This window comes from Coccomyxa subellipsoidea, assembly GCF_000258705.1.
Source record: "Coccomyxa subellipsoidea C-169, whole genome shotgun sequence".
In the NCBI taxonomy this organism is placed as follows: Eukaryota; Viridiplantae; Chlorophyta; class Trebouxiophyceae; family Coccomyxaceae; genus Coccomyxa; species Coccomyxa subellipsoidea.
The window spans coordinates 1,985,189-1,999,726 of record NW_005178042.1 but is presented as its reverse complement, the minus strand read 5'-3'; the positions used below and the strand labels follow the sequence as shown (position 1 = coordinate 1,999,726).

The following is a 14,538-nucleotide window of genomic DNA, read 5'->3' as shown; positions in this document are numbered from 1 at the left end:
GGCCTTGCTCGCTCAACGGAAGGCCTTGGACCCGGCGGCGCTGGAGCGGCCGGTCTGCTCTCAGTTCGTTGCTGCCACGCCAACCGCCTCAGACACGCAGCTGCGCCTATATGTGCAAGTGAGTCTCCTCGCATTTTTCTGGGATCTTGTTGCGCTTACTGATGTTGGCATGCATCTCATATATCCATGATTTTTTTCTCTTTTTTTCCTGGCCCCGGCTGGCAAGGGTAATACTTGGCAGCACCCTAGCGTGCCTTGCTTCAGGTGGTAAAAATACTGAATACCATGCCCACGGTTGATTGGGTCTTGCTTGGATCTGGCGAGTTCAACAAGGGGTAGGGTTATGGCAGCCTTAAATTGCAGCTCTGCAGGATGTACCTTGCTTGGCAGGAAAGCGTGTAACAAGAAGATGTGCTGGTGCTTTGGAGCCGGTCTGACACTCCCGCATGTGCTTGTGCGTAGGGCGTGGCAGCAGCAGTTTGCCGCCACGGGTATGTTCTCGTGGCGGCAAACCTGTTCACACCGGAGTGCTTTGTTTACTACGAGTTGCTCCTGCAGCGTCTGCTGAAGGAGTTCAAGCCTGAGGAGGGCAAGGATCTGAAGTACTTCTTCATTGACATTGCTTGCCAGTTTGACCCATATTGGCGAAGGTATAATCTTTCGTCCATCATGCCTGGCGTTTACGTCAAGATGTGCCCTGTACAATTATTGCATGGAACAATTTCACTCCTAGTGTCTAGTACTAGTCATGCTATGAGTGTGTGGATTCGTCGGAGTGCACAGCAGCGTCCCCTTTGAATGGTGATGTGTTGTGCTGGCAGGATGGTTCAAGGAAACGTGGAGGGTATGCCTGGCCTGGCAGTGGGGCCGTGGCATGTGAAGGCTCACATTCCGGCATGCCAAGAAAAGTATGGCGCCCGCCGCATGCTAGCGGCAGGAAACTCCTTTGGTGACAACATTGAACAGGCTTGGGCACATTACAGGAAATTTGCACACATCTTGAAGCGCATGGCGACTGCCACGCGGGAGGACTACATGACGGACCTGGTGAGTTCTCCTTTCATATGATGCAAGCTCTTGTAGCCTTGCTCGATGTTGCAGTTTGTAACCCTGTAGGTGCGAGAAGTGACAATGTTGGTCCATGTGCAGGCGATGGCTTGGCAGCGAAAAAAGGAGCGCAGGTTGCCCAAGCAGCTGCTTGAGTGGCATAGGAGGGCTGCTCGACTGCTGGCACAACTGCGGCAGTCCACGGGGGCCCTCAAGCAGGAGATTGCCCAAATCAAAGCCCCCGAGTTGCAGGTAAAATGCACCCCTCCTAGTTGCTGCACCTGTCTCTACTGATTCTCTGGGGAGATGCCATCTTGATATATCCTGCAGTCTGCAATGCTTTGCATGCTCGCTTATTGGCTGATGAATCAGGTGCAGGGTGGCGGTGGCTCAGGAGGCGTCCCATCACCGGCAGGCCAGGATCCTCTCCAAGGCGGCGCTGGTGCAGGCGCAAGTGACGAAGCAGAGGTGTGTTGGTCCTTTTTGAAGGCTCTTCTCTAGCATGGAATAAGTATCAATGGGTATGCTAGTGAGAAGGAGGTGCTCAGAGGACTCAGAGTAAAGAGCTGCCTCAGAAGAAAGTATGCAAGCAGATTGTTTGTTTTGCACGCAGGGGTCTGCCCGGGAGCAGCGGCAGACATCGTCTGAGGGGGCATCAACAAGCGCGCCCACCATCCCGGTGCTGCTCCACTCTGCACCTTCAGTTGGCTGTACTGGTGCTTGTTCATATGACATGATAGGACATTTGACATGTGACTTATGACATGACAGGACAAGACATGACAGGATGTGCATACTGGTGGAGTTTTTGTAAAGAGCAAATGGGATGCACACCTTTGGAAGATACATAAAGATGCATGAATCACTGATGTCAGGATTCTTACTCGCAGGCCCGTCTTACATGGGAGCACCACTACCAAGGCTGCTTGGAGGAGTTGTACGCGCTGGGTGGCAGTGTGACTCTCGCAGCTGAGGGGCAGCAATCGCTCTCCGAGCAAATGCGGCATGAGCACCGCCGAGTCCTTGAGGGCAAGCTGGCAGCGTGGGAGCGCAGGCACCGGGTACAGCTGCGGTGGGTGGAGGCAGACCGGTTGTACCAGGAGATAGGGGGTCAGCGGAAGAGGTTCATGATTCAGCAGCTACATGCTTCCATTGCAGCCAGGTTCGTGGATTACTACGCCCTACAGAGACAGCTGGAGACAGCGGCATATCGTGAGCGCACTAGCCTGAAGCGGTTGCGGCGCCAGATGGAAGCCATCGTGTCCAAAGTCAGCGATGACATCCTTCAGCTGCGGCGCTGGCATGCCGCCCCTGGGGACTATCAGGGAGCGCAGTATGACTGCCAGCGCTTGACCGCCCCTGGCTTGCTCGCGGCAGACACATTGCCGTGGCAGCGACAATCTGCTCAGGCAGGGTTGCTGGCTAGGAAACTGGCCGCGCTGGCGGAGCAGCAGGAGCGCTTGAAGCGGTGCTCCGAAGAGATGACCATCGTGCGGCGTGAGGCCAGGGATATGGTAGTGTTTTATGAGCACTACGCCCAGCAAGTGCAGCAAGCCGCTGGGAGGGGAGAGCGCCGCCTGCCCAGCGCCCGACAAGTTCCCCATGCGGCGGAGCTGGGGGAGGCGGGTGTGCATGCAGCCCTTGAAGCTTTCCAGCTCGGGCAGCAGGTGGTGCTCCTCTCCAAGCTTGAACAGTATCAGCACTTGGGCGGCATGGCAGGCAATGCTGTGGAAGCGCTGCACGCCGACCTCACAAACCTGGACAGCGGCACCAGCTCCGACTCGGACTGGCAGGATGCGCGGTCCGATGCCTCCTCAGACAGCAGCGGCGGCGATGATGAGGACACATAAATATTGGCACATTTGAAAATTTGGCAATGAGCATCTCGCCTTGTCTGCCAATTTTGATGTTCTCGATGCTGTTTCAAACTTTGAAAGTCAGTAGCTTCTATATAGAGTACAGTAATCTTCTATAGAGTACAGTAATCTGATTGTTCTACAATTCATCAGATCCTTTTTGGGAAGGGAGTGCGCTGTGGAATCATCTGCCAATTGGCTCAAAAATCTCAAGATCTCTTAGCAGCTTGTTCTCTCCACACACTTAAAGCAAATAATTAACACAGAGTGCCAGCTTCTTATGTTGTTAATGTAAATATGCATTGCTGTTAAAAATTATCAGTTGTTCAAGCGAAAGGCAGCCTATTGAAACTTCCTGCAACTCTTGCAATTCATGTAGCTCTGAGCAGTGCCTCTCTCTATCTCATATAAGTGTCAAAATGTGATCAATGCCTGTCGTGAATGGAGGTGTCCCTGTCATGTTTTTAAAACTTTGATGAAGGTCCACCAAATTAAATTCGTTGAATTTTATTTTTGGCAGCATATCATAATATTATGATAAAATTATACGGCTAATACTACAAATTAATATTAGTATTAATACTTAAAATTTGTATATATGTACAGGTGTCCACGTTGTTAATAGTTAATAGCATGTTGACTGCCAGCAGCCAAAAAATGAACAGTATGAACCTTGACAAGAATTGCTACTTAGAAAGATTGCCTGCCAGGTTGTGAAGCTTCCTTAGTTAGAGGAAGGCCATGACCCACTGCCCACCATTAATGACAATAAAGACCTTCAGTCTTCAAAAGATTTGTATTGGTTCTAAGAAGATATGTCTGTCATAATGTGATTTTTTGATGACTCTTGGAGAGGTCATGTCAACAGTCGGCAACATGCGCCCATATGGCATGCATGTGACTCTGGACCAGATCCTCAAGGTGTAATTATAGTAAATATCTGGTTAGCTACCTATAGGCTGAGCATGTTGCAGTACCGTCATTGGCTTCACTTTCTACCAAAACCTGGGGGGACTTTAGTGTCCATGCAAGCCTGTGAGTGATCATTCTCATGTCGACAGCTTGTTTGGACCATCCAAATAAATGACCATGATATTAAAATATTTATCAGAAGCCAATTAGCCCTTCAGCTTCAATTAATGTTTAACGAGTCACCCATTGCATGGACTTTATCTCCACATTGTGAATTCGAGTTTCAAGCCTTAATATTTGCAGTGGCTTTAATTCTGCTTTGCAAGAATTATCAGATAAAAAAGAATAATGCATATATTTGACCAATTGGAGCAACAAGGCTTGAAGCCTTGCGAGCCGAGCTTGTTCAATATAATTAAATATAAAATAAATGAATGCAACAATAATATCAATCTGATCTATTGACAACAATATTACACTGTAGAGGCGCCTTCTAGTTATAATCGAGTGATTGCTTTTTAAGAGTACACTGAGGGCAATGGTGTGGCAAATAACTAGTGGGTACCCACTATTCACTTGCTACCAACACCGGTGTTGGGTAGCCATTGTGGCAACTTGCAATTGCCTGAAACGTTGATGCACATGTGTACGTGCCCACTGGCCACGGGCATGGCATGGGTTGCACCTGCAGCACAAGACATGCGTTGCTCATGAGCACATCTCGAGATGCTTGATGCTTTAAAGAAATTTCTCTCAGGTTATAATGTTCGACGGTGGTCCCACTGGAATCTCTTAATGGGTAGCCTTACGCCATTTATACTAGTACTGACCCGATGGCATCATTATGATCATCAGCATGATGCTTAAGGCTCCAAGGCTTTGGCCCGCGGCTTCAACCCGATTTCTACAGCACTTCTACACTTGGATCATACTCTTGCTTTCCTGAGATCTCACCTGTACATGACCAGTGCCCAGTGAATGAGGGCGGTGTGTGCATGCATGGCTCCCGCCTTCAAGGAAGTTCAGTGGTTGAAGATTACTAGGTTTCCTGCACACACAGCCGTGGTGCTTGAAGGAATTTCGAAAACCACACTCTTCGAGAAGGCATTTCAGGGTTTCGTTTGAGCAAGATTACAAAGGTGGCAGGTCCTATGTTCAGAGGTGTGCTGCCCCAACCCTGGACTGCAAAAGCCTCTTCATAGCGTGCGATACCTACAGGGCCGGTCAAGAGACTCTTTCACAAGAATACCATCAATAATCAATATTGAAAGAGTCTAAATATTGACGCTGAGTGCGTGCTGCACGGACAGCACGTCCTCAACCCTGGCGATCTCAGATGGCTGCTCGATGTAAAGAGATGTGCCCATCAAGGAGGGGCACCCACGCTGTGCAGCAAATTGACACCCCAATTCTGTCGCTTGTGGCACATTTGATTGATACACATCGCGTGCGTGTACCATAGCGTGGGTGCCGGCAAGATAAGGGCATCACCTTTGCGCCATCTGATGTGACATGCCGTGTGTCTTTATGCAGCGACCAAGAAGTGCGATGATGCTGAGAAGAATCTTGTAGCAATTCTTCCACGTTCAACATTCTATGTGAGTGGATTTCGACACCGACATCGTAGAGAAACAGCAAGAACGAGCCAGGCTGCTCAATGACAGATGGGGTTAATAATATTATAAGATAGGCTCAGGGGATTTATTTTCTTGCCCTCCACCGCCACTACCTTGTGGCGGTCAGCAGCAGTGCTCTGTCTTCAAGCAGAAGTGCTCCATCCCACTGGCCACTTCAGATTCGAAGGTTGAGCATGTGAGGCAACCGGGAGCAAAATTACCTTACAGATTGTTACATGCATGATATCTGGTTACCGTCATGATTGTTGCGCACATGTGCAGAGAGGGACAAGTGAGTGACTAATATTAGTTGCGTAGAGCGCATGGATGTGCAACGCCTTGTAGTGAGGCAGACTTGGTCACAACCTACTACAGTCCTCATTGCAATATCAAATTTAGGACATAAAAAAAATTGATGCTACATTTGCGTCATGCTCACACGCCAATTCTGACTAAGCTTGAAACTGACTTAGCTTGAAAGTGCAAAGATCACATTGCAAGTCACTCTCCAGCCGCCGGTGGGCGCCTCAGAAAGCGAAGGCACCTCTCGGGAACTGCCACCATCTGATTGCCCCCAATTGCTTCCAAGGGTGTTCTGCCTGCTCTGACTTCATCTGTGTCGCTCAACCATGCCTTCTGGTGTCCAGCCCCAGTTGCGTCTGTGATGGTGAGCCCGCAAATAACACCAAACCCCTCAAGCTCAGCACCGTGGAACCGTGTGCCAGGCCCAATATGCACCACCTCTGCCGTCCCCACTATCCTCCTGTCATCTGTTAGGACATAGACTGTGTCATCTGGCAGAATCTGCACGTCACTGTGCGCGCTCGAATGGCCTCTGGCTTGCGGCGAGGGGTTCAGCTGACATGCCAGCCCTGCGATGACACCCATTGCAGCTTCCATGTTGATCCCAGGGGAGGAAACTTCCAGGGACGGTCGACCTGCGCGCACCAACACACAGCTGCTTACAATCCGCGATTATTACCGCATTCAAGCAATATCTTCCCTAGTGTCTTGCTAGGATGTCAAGCTCAAATTTATTCCTGTTGTTAGTATTACCCAGATGACCCTTAGGTGCGGCACTCTACCACATCATATGTAGCAGGGTGCGTGAGTGACAGGCATGACTCAGGCAAAGGGGCAAGCACAGCATGTGGAGCAGGGTGCGTGAAAGACAGGCATGGCTCAGGCAAAGGGGCAAGCAGACACTTCAGCATTGAGAGACAAGACATGAACAAATCAACTACACCAGCGTATGAGAGCAGTCAGTTGACAAGTTCACAGGAATGACAGAGCAGGATTTTGTACATGCCTGCTGGGCCATCTGCAGAGCGGTAGGAGGAAGCTGGCTCCTCATCGGCAGCGAGCTCCAGAGCAGGATCAAAGAAGACCATGGCGCCAGACAGCGGTGACTGCTCCAAGGCTGACTGCGACTGCTCCGCTGCCGTAGCACTCCCACCTAGACAACACATGCCTGTCGTCAGCTTATTGCTGACAATTACCTGTCGATAAACCTTCGGGGTATGATTCGCATGGCATTATAACTTAGAAACTCACTGTGAGTGGAATCATATAAGCCAGGACAAAGAGAGCCATGATGGCTCCTCACCTTCTCCGGCGCGCGCCGCATTCTGCTCCTCAGCCAGCAACATTGCCAGCGCCACACCAGTTGCAGCCTCTTCGACGTTCATGGGCGAGCTCCCGGCAGCGCCTCCGAGAGCCACCTTCAGCCGTTTTGGATGACAGAGGGCCGCTGCAATGTGCCGGTAGTCGATCACCAGCACAGCCATTTTGGCCGGCGATGCGGCATGCCCCTGCATGCTCAGCCGCACGTTGGGGACTGGCACAGGCTGCGGCGACTCATCTGCCAGCAAGCAGCCGTGCAACGGCGACTGGCTCGCACAAGCTGTGGGCTGCGGCGGCACTTCGCTGGCCTCAGGCAGGACACCCTCTGCCTGCCCTTCTGGCTCTGCTGGGTCACTGTGCTGCTGCGCTGGCTGGTCATCCGCATCTGACTCAGAGAAGAGGTTCCCAACCTCGTCTTCGTCGCCCTCAGTGGGGGGACCCCAAAACTCTGCGGCTCTGGCGGTTGGGCGCCTGAGCCTGCCTCGGCTGCCCCTTCTGGGCCGATTGCTGCCACGCGCCCCGCCTGTGCCGCGGCGGCCACGCTTCCTGCCCCGACCCCGCCCATGCCCTTCCTGCACGCCCCCACCGGTGGCTGCCTCTCCTGCACCCCGTCCCTCCACATCTGCGCGTGCCCCACCGCCTTCCCCTGCCACCGCTGCCTCGGGCTCCCCCTGGCTATCTGTCTGCACGCGCGCCTCGAGGAACCATATCTCCATATGCAGCTGGTTGCCATCGCTGCCTGGCTGCACAGCGCGCACCAAACCAACAGGAGCCTTGGCAGCACGACCCAACTGGGACAAGTTGCGTGCTGGGAACTCCCCGTCGCGGTGCAGCGTGCTTGTGACGGCCCAGAGAGCGACACCAATCGAGGGAGTGCTCTCCCCCAACTGCGGCAGGTAGTGGCACTTGTCGAAGGTCCAGAGCAACTCGTCAATCTGCTTGAGTTTGACCACGGGCAGGCCGCTGCTCACTCCTGCAAACATGTGAGCGCCTCAATTGACTGGCTATCATTCCCTTCCATCAAATCTGCAGAAGTTAAAGCCTTCTCGGGTGTGCAACAGTCACCAGGTGATCAGAGCTTCCAGCTGAGAGCGCCCACTCACCCTTGTTAACAATGGACTTGGCCGCTTCCATCTGAAGCTGTGACTTCTTCGGCGCCTGTAACAACAATAACTTACAATCAGTGTGTTCAGCCAAACTCGCTTTCACTGCACCAGCAGCTTGACAGATGAGAGGCGTTCACAAAGCACATGCAAACATAAGGATCCTCAACAAGATGCCCACCTTCTGCCTTGCTGGTCTTTGCCGTGCCGGTTGGGCTGCGGCCTCAACAGCGGCTGTGATCTCTTCAACCGCCGCCGCACTCGGCTCCAGTCCACCTGCATGACAGCATCCATTAGCTGCCAGCGCATAAGATGTCCAGAGGAAATGGTGAGGACATGTTATTAATTTGCCAGGCATAAGATGTGTAGGCGCTGATCGTTACAGCCATCATGGATAGCTACCTTCTGGATGCTCAAATCTAAGCAGCCCTTCCACCCTGGCGAGCAGCGCGCTTCTGGTGAAGATCACTGGCCGCTGGCCTCTGTCAAGCAGGAACCGCTTCAGCTCTGCAACGGTGGATGAGGCCTTGAGGCTGAACGCAAGCCACCGTTGGACGATGTCCTGCTCGGCTCCCTGAGCGCTGAGCTGCCTGCGGCTGATCCCTGGCTGTGGCGCTTGCGAAGGTCCTGCAGCTTCTGCCTCTGGGGCTGCGGGACCCTGCATGCCGCCTGCTGCAGCTGTGGCGCCCCTCTGCGCCTGTCCTTGGGCTGTCTGGCCTGCCTGAAGTCCACTGGCCTGGAGATACGAGGCTGCCATCACTGTCCTGTTCAGGTTGGGCACTGCTGCCAGCAATCTGCTGGCGCTCTTGCTGAAGCTGACTTTCTGATTGAGGTGTCTCGTTGCAAAGATGGCGGTCGAAGTCGTCCCATTGTCTTCGAGGCGAGCCTGCTGACCACCAATGATGCCTCGAATCTTGCTTGATCGCCTATCGGCTCTCTTCCTCTCCAAGTCGCCGGTCTCTGCCTCTGAACGCAACGCAAAAGTCAGAGTTAGTTACTCTGTGTCAAGGTCATGGGGAGATTCAAAACATAGGTGTTCCCAACCTTCAAAGATGGAGTGCTTATTGAGACCTACCAATCACTCCTTGATGCATGATAAAATTCAACTTATCCTCATTGAGATCCTTGCCCCTGGTTTGGGCTGCAATGACGCAGTCCTCACAGCATTTGTGGGTAATATTTCTGAGCTCTGGATACTTTTCGCTCTCAATCTTCCCGCGAATAGAATAGTAGCCATTAGCTCTGGACAATGCTGAAGGTTCATCTCGGCCAAGGCAGCTCTGATGGAAATATCTGACCCCTGAGTCCACGGCATTGCAACGTTGCAATGGCACCCTTGCCTCTTGTTTGAAGACCCAGTCGGCAACAGCGTCGTGGCCGTATTCGTCCTTTGTCAGACCTTCTGAATAGAATCTGATAATATAATCACAACCTACACAGCGAGTCAAGCGTTCTGAACTTGCGCAGTTCGGATGAAGCTTCTCCTTGTCACTGCCACACTTGTAACACGGGATCCTAGCAATAATAAGTGACATGCTCGGTACAGAAACACATCACTGATCATTCTCCATGCTTACTGACGAAAGGCCTAATTTTTATTACCAAAATGGCATGCTATGGAATGTGTTACCAGGTGGCATGGCCCCTGATTGCCAATAATCCACCACATTAGTAGCGTTTACATCCACTAAAGTAGTGGATTTTGATTACTCGGGTGCCCTGCGTCACGAGGGCAAACTTGTGAGAGCCATCCAATTTTGTCGTACATCCCAGGCTTCAGTTCAAGCCTACATTGCCATAGAATTGGTACATCATGAGTCTGCGTCGTGGGTTGGAGCAGCGCAGTGCGCTGTGGGCGCTTTGCCGTTCAGTGTCCGTCGCTGCAGGAGGGCCATTGACTCAGCGCACTCACGGCTTCGCGTCGTTACCAGACCCCATTGGCGATGATTCTCCACCACAGAACTCAAAGAATGGAAAGGTACGGTTCGATATGCACCCTAAATCCGTATCCTGCGATGTGATGCCACCTTAACACTTAGTAGTCTCCACGATTATCTCCTCATGCCCTGCAGGTCCTGCATCCAGATCTCCTGAACGAGAATCTGGTGCGCGCTGAATATGCCGTCAGGGGTGAGTTGTACCTGAGGGGGGAGGAGCTGCGCAAGCAGGGCAAAGAAATCATCTTTACAAACGGTGAGTCCCAGCTGAGCAATATTGCCCCTGCAAAGCTCATTTCTTAAATCATCCCCGAACGTAACCCATTGCTCAGCAAACGACTTTGTGGCGCAGTGGGAAACCCGCACGTCCTGGGCCAGAAGCCTCTGACCTTCAACCGCCAGGCAAGCCCCTCCCATTGCTCCTTTTCTTACTGCATGTCTCCCCTGTTCAAGTATGACTACTGCAGACCTTCCACAGTTTCCCTGGCCTGTTGCCTCGTCTATGTGATGCCATTTTTCTCCCTGAAGATCCGAGGATTTACACTCCAATTCAATATGCTACAGGTGCTGTCGCTTATTGCCTCACCAGCGCTGCTGGAGCACCCTGAGGTTGGAAGGCTGTTCCCCTCGGATGCAATCGCGCGCGCCAAGCAGGTGCTCACCTACTTCCCGGGCGGCATGGGGGCCTACAGCGACTCCCGGGGGGCCGAGGGGGTGCGCAAGGAGATAGCAGAGTTTATCTCCAAGCGGGACGGCTATCCTTCAAACCCCAACGTGCGCTCGCTGTGCTCTTGACACAATCCCATCCTGATCAGAGTGCGACCAACGCTGTTCTTACAGTGTTGCATGTGCTGCTTTTGCTCACCCTGTACTATGACTGTTCTTGGCCAACATGCAATGAGGCATCTGCTCAGCATGACAAATAAACGAGCAGATGGCTTGATGTGCTTGGCTGACAACAGTTTCAGCCTGGGGTGCCCTGCAGAGCATGCAGGCTCTGACAAGCAAATAGCAGGACCTCGTTAGCAGCCAACTGGTTAAGTTTTAGTGGTGTTGCGCAGAACATCTTCCTGACTGATGGCGCGTCGCCGGCGGTACGCTACATTCTCAATGCGATCATACGCAGCGACAAGGACGGTATCCTGGTGCCCGTGCCCCAGTACCCGCTCTACTCTGCCAGCATCCAGCTCTACGGTGCGCGCCCCCTTCAGGCCCCTTGCCTTCTTTTCGTCATCAGTTGCACACCCCAGCCCGGAATGGCAAAAATCATTGAGATTACTCAGCTGAATGTGATTTCCTGGACGTTCTTCCTCTTAAATGAGTGGCCCTTAAAGTAGATAGGCTGAGAATGTGGCTGTAATTTGAGAGTGTTCAGTATCTGCATGCGGCCTTTATGGTGCCCCAGCATGAGTGCCCCAGCATGAGATCTGGAATGCTAGCACGCTGCCTCTGCGCCTCTCACAGCACGGCTTGGTGACATGATAACGTGCAGAACGCCTTATACTTATGACAGAGGTTGATATGGGGCGCAGGTGGGGAGCTGGTGGGGTACAACCTGAAGGAGGAGACCGGCTGGAGCATGGACATTGCGGACGTCAAGAAGAGTGTGGATGATGCGCGCGCCAGGGGCATCGCCGTGCGCGCTCTGGTCTTCATCAACCCTGGTGCTGCCCTGCGCCCTCCGCTGCATTGCCTTTGCATCTTGGCAACTCTGTAGTCTGTCATCACACGGACCCCTGCTGTATTTTGGGAGCCCTCAATCTTTTTATATGCCTTCCACTAAATGCATGAAGCTGGCATGCCAATCATCACACTTGCTTGTGCACAAAGTTTCAGGATAATTGCTTGTGCCGTTTAGGGAACCCGACTGGGCAGTGCCTGTCATACCAGAACCTGGAAGACATCATCAAGTTTGCGCATGAGGAGAACATTGTGCTCATGGCGGACGAGGTGTACCAGACCAACATCTTCCAGGTGTGCTTGGCATATTTACTACCCTGTCATGAGCTCAACCAGGGGATCTTTTTCTATAAATCAGATGTAGATCCCCCTGGCTCAGCAACAATGCATTTCATGGTACCTTAGGGGATTATGCATGATGTTAACCACATGAGCAGAGTCTTTGTGCCGCAGCTTGCAAAGTGCCCCTCGTGAGTGCCAGTCCAGATGAATATTAATGCCTCCTGCTTGTCGCAGCAACACCAATGCTTCAAGCCAAAAATGTGACAGAGGCAATATCTCATACAATGTAATATTTACGTATGGTAAGGCGATCTGAGGGCCTGGTGTGGCTGGTGTCTGCAGGACGAGCGGCCCTTTGTGAGCTGCAAAAAGGTGATGATGGATATGGGCGCCCCCTACAGCGAGCAGGAGCTGGTGTCCTTCCACACAATCAGCAAGGGCGCGCTGGGCGAGTGCGGCATGCGCGGAGGCATGCTGGAGGCGACCAACATCCACCCCGACACCATCGACCAGCTCTACAAGATCGCCTCCATCAACCTGTCCCCCAACACTTTCGGCCAGGTGCTGCATGCCTCTTCCGCTGCACAGGAGCCCTGGTCATGCGGGCCATGTGACGTGTTCAGTTGTGATTCACTTCGCACACATATAATGCTGCGCTGCGTAGCTTCCTTCCTTTGGCATGGAGGGTTGATGATTCTTCAAGCAGAAATGTGCGATTTGGAATTGTGTCAGCAATGCCTTTGGAGCAGGAGTTCGCATCTGGATCTGGTCAGTAGTCCAGATGAGACCTCCCACTCCAAGAGGATTTGTAGAACCTCCTTCACATCGCCTCTTCCTGTTGAAGAACATCGTTTCTGCCAGTCTGGTATAGCCGTCCTCCAAAGTGTCTGTACTTTTGCTCACCTCAGTGCTGGAAGTCAAAGTTGGAAGCGAATGTGATGCACAGGCTGGGCTGGCGCTGATGGTGAACCCACCGAAGGAGGGCGACCCGTCGCACGAGCAGCACGAGGCGGAGGCGGCGGGCATCATTGCGAGCATGCGCCGGCGCGCGCGCATGATGACCGACGGGTTCAACGCGTGCGAGGGCATCACCTGCAACTACACCGAGGGCGCCATGTACTCCTTCCCGCGCCTCAACCTGCCCCCCAAGGTGCGCTCGCACTTCACCTCTACTTCTTCTAAACGGGCTCGTCTGTGTTGCTATCCAATGCAAGCATGCAGCCTCCTCCTCTGCATTTGTCGTCTACCGCGATTGGGCTCCTCTCTGTTGTGATGTGAGGGTTGCTGCAAACATTACAGAAGGTTGCCAGTTGAATGCCGGCTCACTATGTTGATGGGGCCTGACTGGTGAGCAGCAGCGAGGCTACTTTGGGCGCAGTGATCTGCTCATCTGCAAGCTCTGAGGGCGGAGCGCCACGAAGAAACCATGGTTTTAATGGACAGTAAGGAAGATAGAGGCCAGGGGCATGGCAGCAACTTCAACTGGTCTCGGTGGGTTTGGGTGCGCAGGCACTGCAGGCGGCCAAGAAGGCCGGCAAGGCGCCGGACACCTGGTACTGCCTCAAGCTTCTGGACGCCACCGGCGTGCTGACCGTGCCCGGTGAGTCACCCACCCCTTTCACACCCCAGCAGCTTTTCCTCTGCAAGAAGTCTCATGATTTTACCACTACTTTGGGGGCCCTGTGCCGCCCTCATTTTGCAGGCAGAGCACCTCATTTTCCTTTGCACCTGAGAATGGCTGTTCAGCGGCAGCTTCAGGACGCCTCTGTTGGCATGGCTTCTTTGACAGGAAGAAGGAGAGAGTGAGAAGAGCAGAGGGGCTTATAATATCTAGCTGGGGTGCTGCAGGGAGCGGATTTGGGCAGGAGGAGGGAACGTTCCACCTGCGCACCACCATTCTACCGCAAGAGGACAAGATCAAGGATGTCATTGCCAGCTTCCAAAAGTTCCACGCCAGCTTCATGGACGAGTACCGCTGAAAGGCTCAGGAAGTGAGAGTTGCGCGAGTTTTGATAAGAGCGAGAAGGTTTGGTTGACGCCTTCAATTATAGGAGTTGTCCAAAGCATCGGCACAAGCTGTCCAGTTTTAGCAGCTACATTTTTACTCCAAAAGTTGTCCATTGTAGCTAGTGTTCGTGAGTGCGTGTACCAATATTGAAGCAGTGGTTGTTGAAATGTGCGCTGCGGGCTAGACAACCGGCAAAAAGGGATATATCACTGCAAAGCTTCAGCAGACCTACTGTAATTGTAATTGGGGCCCTTCAGTTGGCCTGTGGTCAAAACATGTAGACCTGCTTGCGTGGGATGATCCGGTTTTCTTTATTGTAAAATGATGTGAGAGAAGAGCCATCAGCTCAGAAGCTGCGTCGTATACATATTTGCTGAGCTGGCTCCACATCTAATTGATGGTATCCTTCGCAATCCTCATGCAGTTAGCATTCACTTCAAGGTGCACACTTTACATTCAACACAGTAATTGCAA

At 52.6% G+C, this 14,538-nt stretch overlaps 3 protein-coding genes across 3 annotated transcripts; 2 read left to right on the top strand and 1 right to left on the bottom strand.

The window, feature by feature from the left end:
- The first annotated feature begins 1,148 nt into the window (after positions 1 to 1,148).
- On the top strand, positions 1,149 to 3,213 carry COCSUDRAFT_31995 (hypothetical protein). Its single transcript, XM_005651885.1, has 4 exons — positions 1,149 to 1,299; positions 1,426 to 1,515; positions 1,661 to 1,726; positions 1,938 to 3,213. The coding sequence occupies exons 1-4, from the start codon at positions 1,153 to 1,155 to the stop codon at positions 2,895 to 2,897; spliced, it is 1,263 nt and encodes a 420-aa protein (XP_005651942.1). The 5' UTR covers positions 1,149 to 1,152; the 3' UTR covers positions 2,898 to 3,213.
- Positions 3,214 to 3,984: 771 nt separating this feature from the next.
- COCSUDRAFT_45847 (hypothetical protein) lies at positions 3,985 to 8,914 on the bottom strand (the record flags this gene model as incomplete). The annotated part of the gene is made up of 8 exons (XM_005651884.1): positions 3,985 to 4,500; positions 4,770 to 4,863; positions 5,307 to 6,369; positions 6,741 to 6,887; positions 7,038 to 8,027; positions 8,158 to 8,212; positions 8,339 to 8,433; positions 8,560 to 8,914. The coding sequence occupies 6 exons, from the start codon at positions 8,912 to 8,914 to the stop codon at positions 5,933 to 5,935; spliced, it is 2,079 nt and encodes a 692-aa protein (XP_005651941.1). The 3' UTR covers positions 3,985 to 4,500; positions 4,770 to 4,863; positions 5,307 to 5,932.
- A 1,048-nt stretch (positions 8,915 to 9,962) lies between these two features.
- COCSUDRAFT_26706 (alanine aminotransferase) lies at positions 9,963 to 14,399 on the top strand. Its single transcript, XM_005651883.1, has 11 exons — positions 9,963 to 10,135; positions 10,230 to 10,350; positions 10,447 to 10,496; positions 10,659 to 10,868; positions 11,156 to 11,288; positions 11,627 to 11,758; positions 11,953 to 12,068; positions 12,399 to 12,617; positions 13,003 to 13,206; positions 13,566 to 13,656; positions 13,905 to 14,399. Exons 1-11 carry the CDS (start codon positions 9,971 to 9,973, stop codon positions 14,033 to 14,035), a joined length of 1,572 nt encoding a protein of 523 aa, XP_005651940.1. The 5' UTR covers positions 9,963 to 9,970; the 3' UTR covers positions 14,036 to 14,399.
- Positions 14,400 to 14,538: the final 139 nt, after the last annotated feature.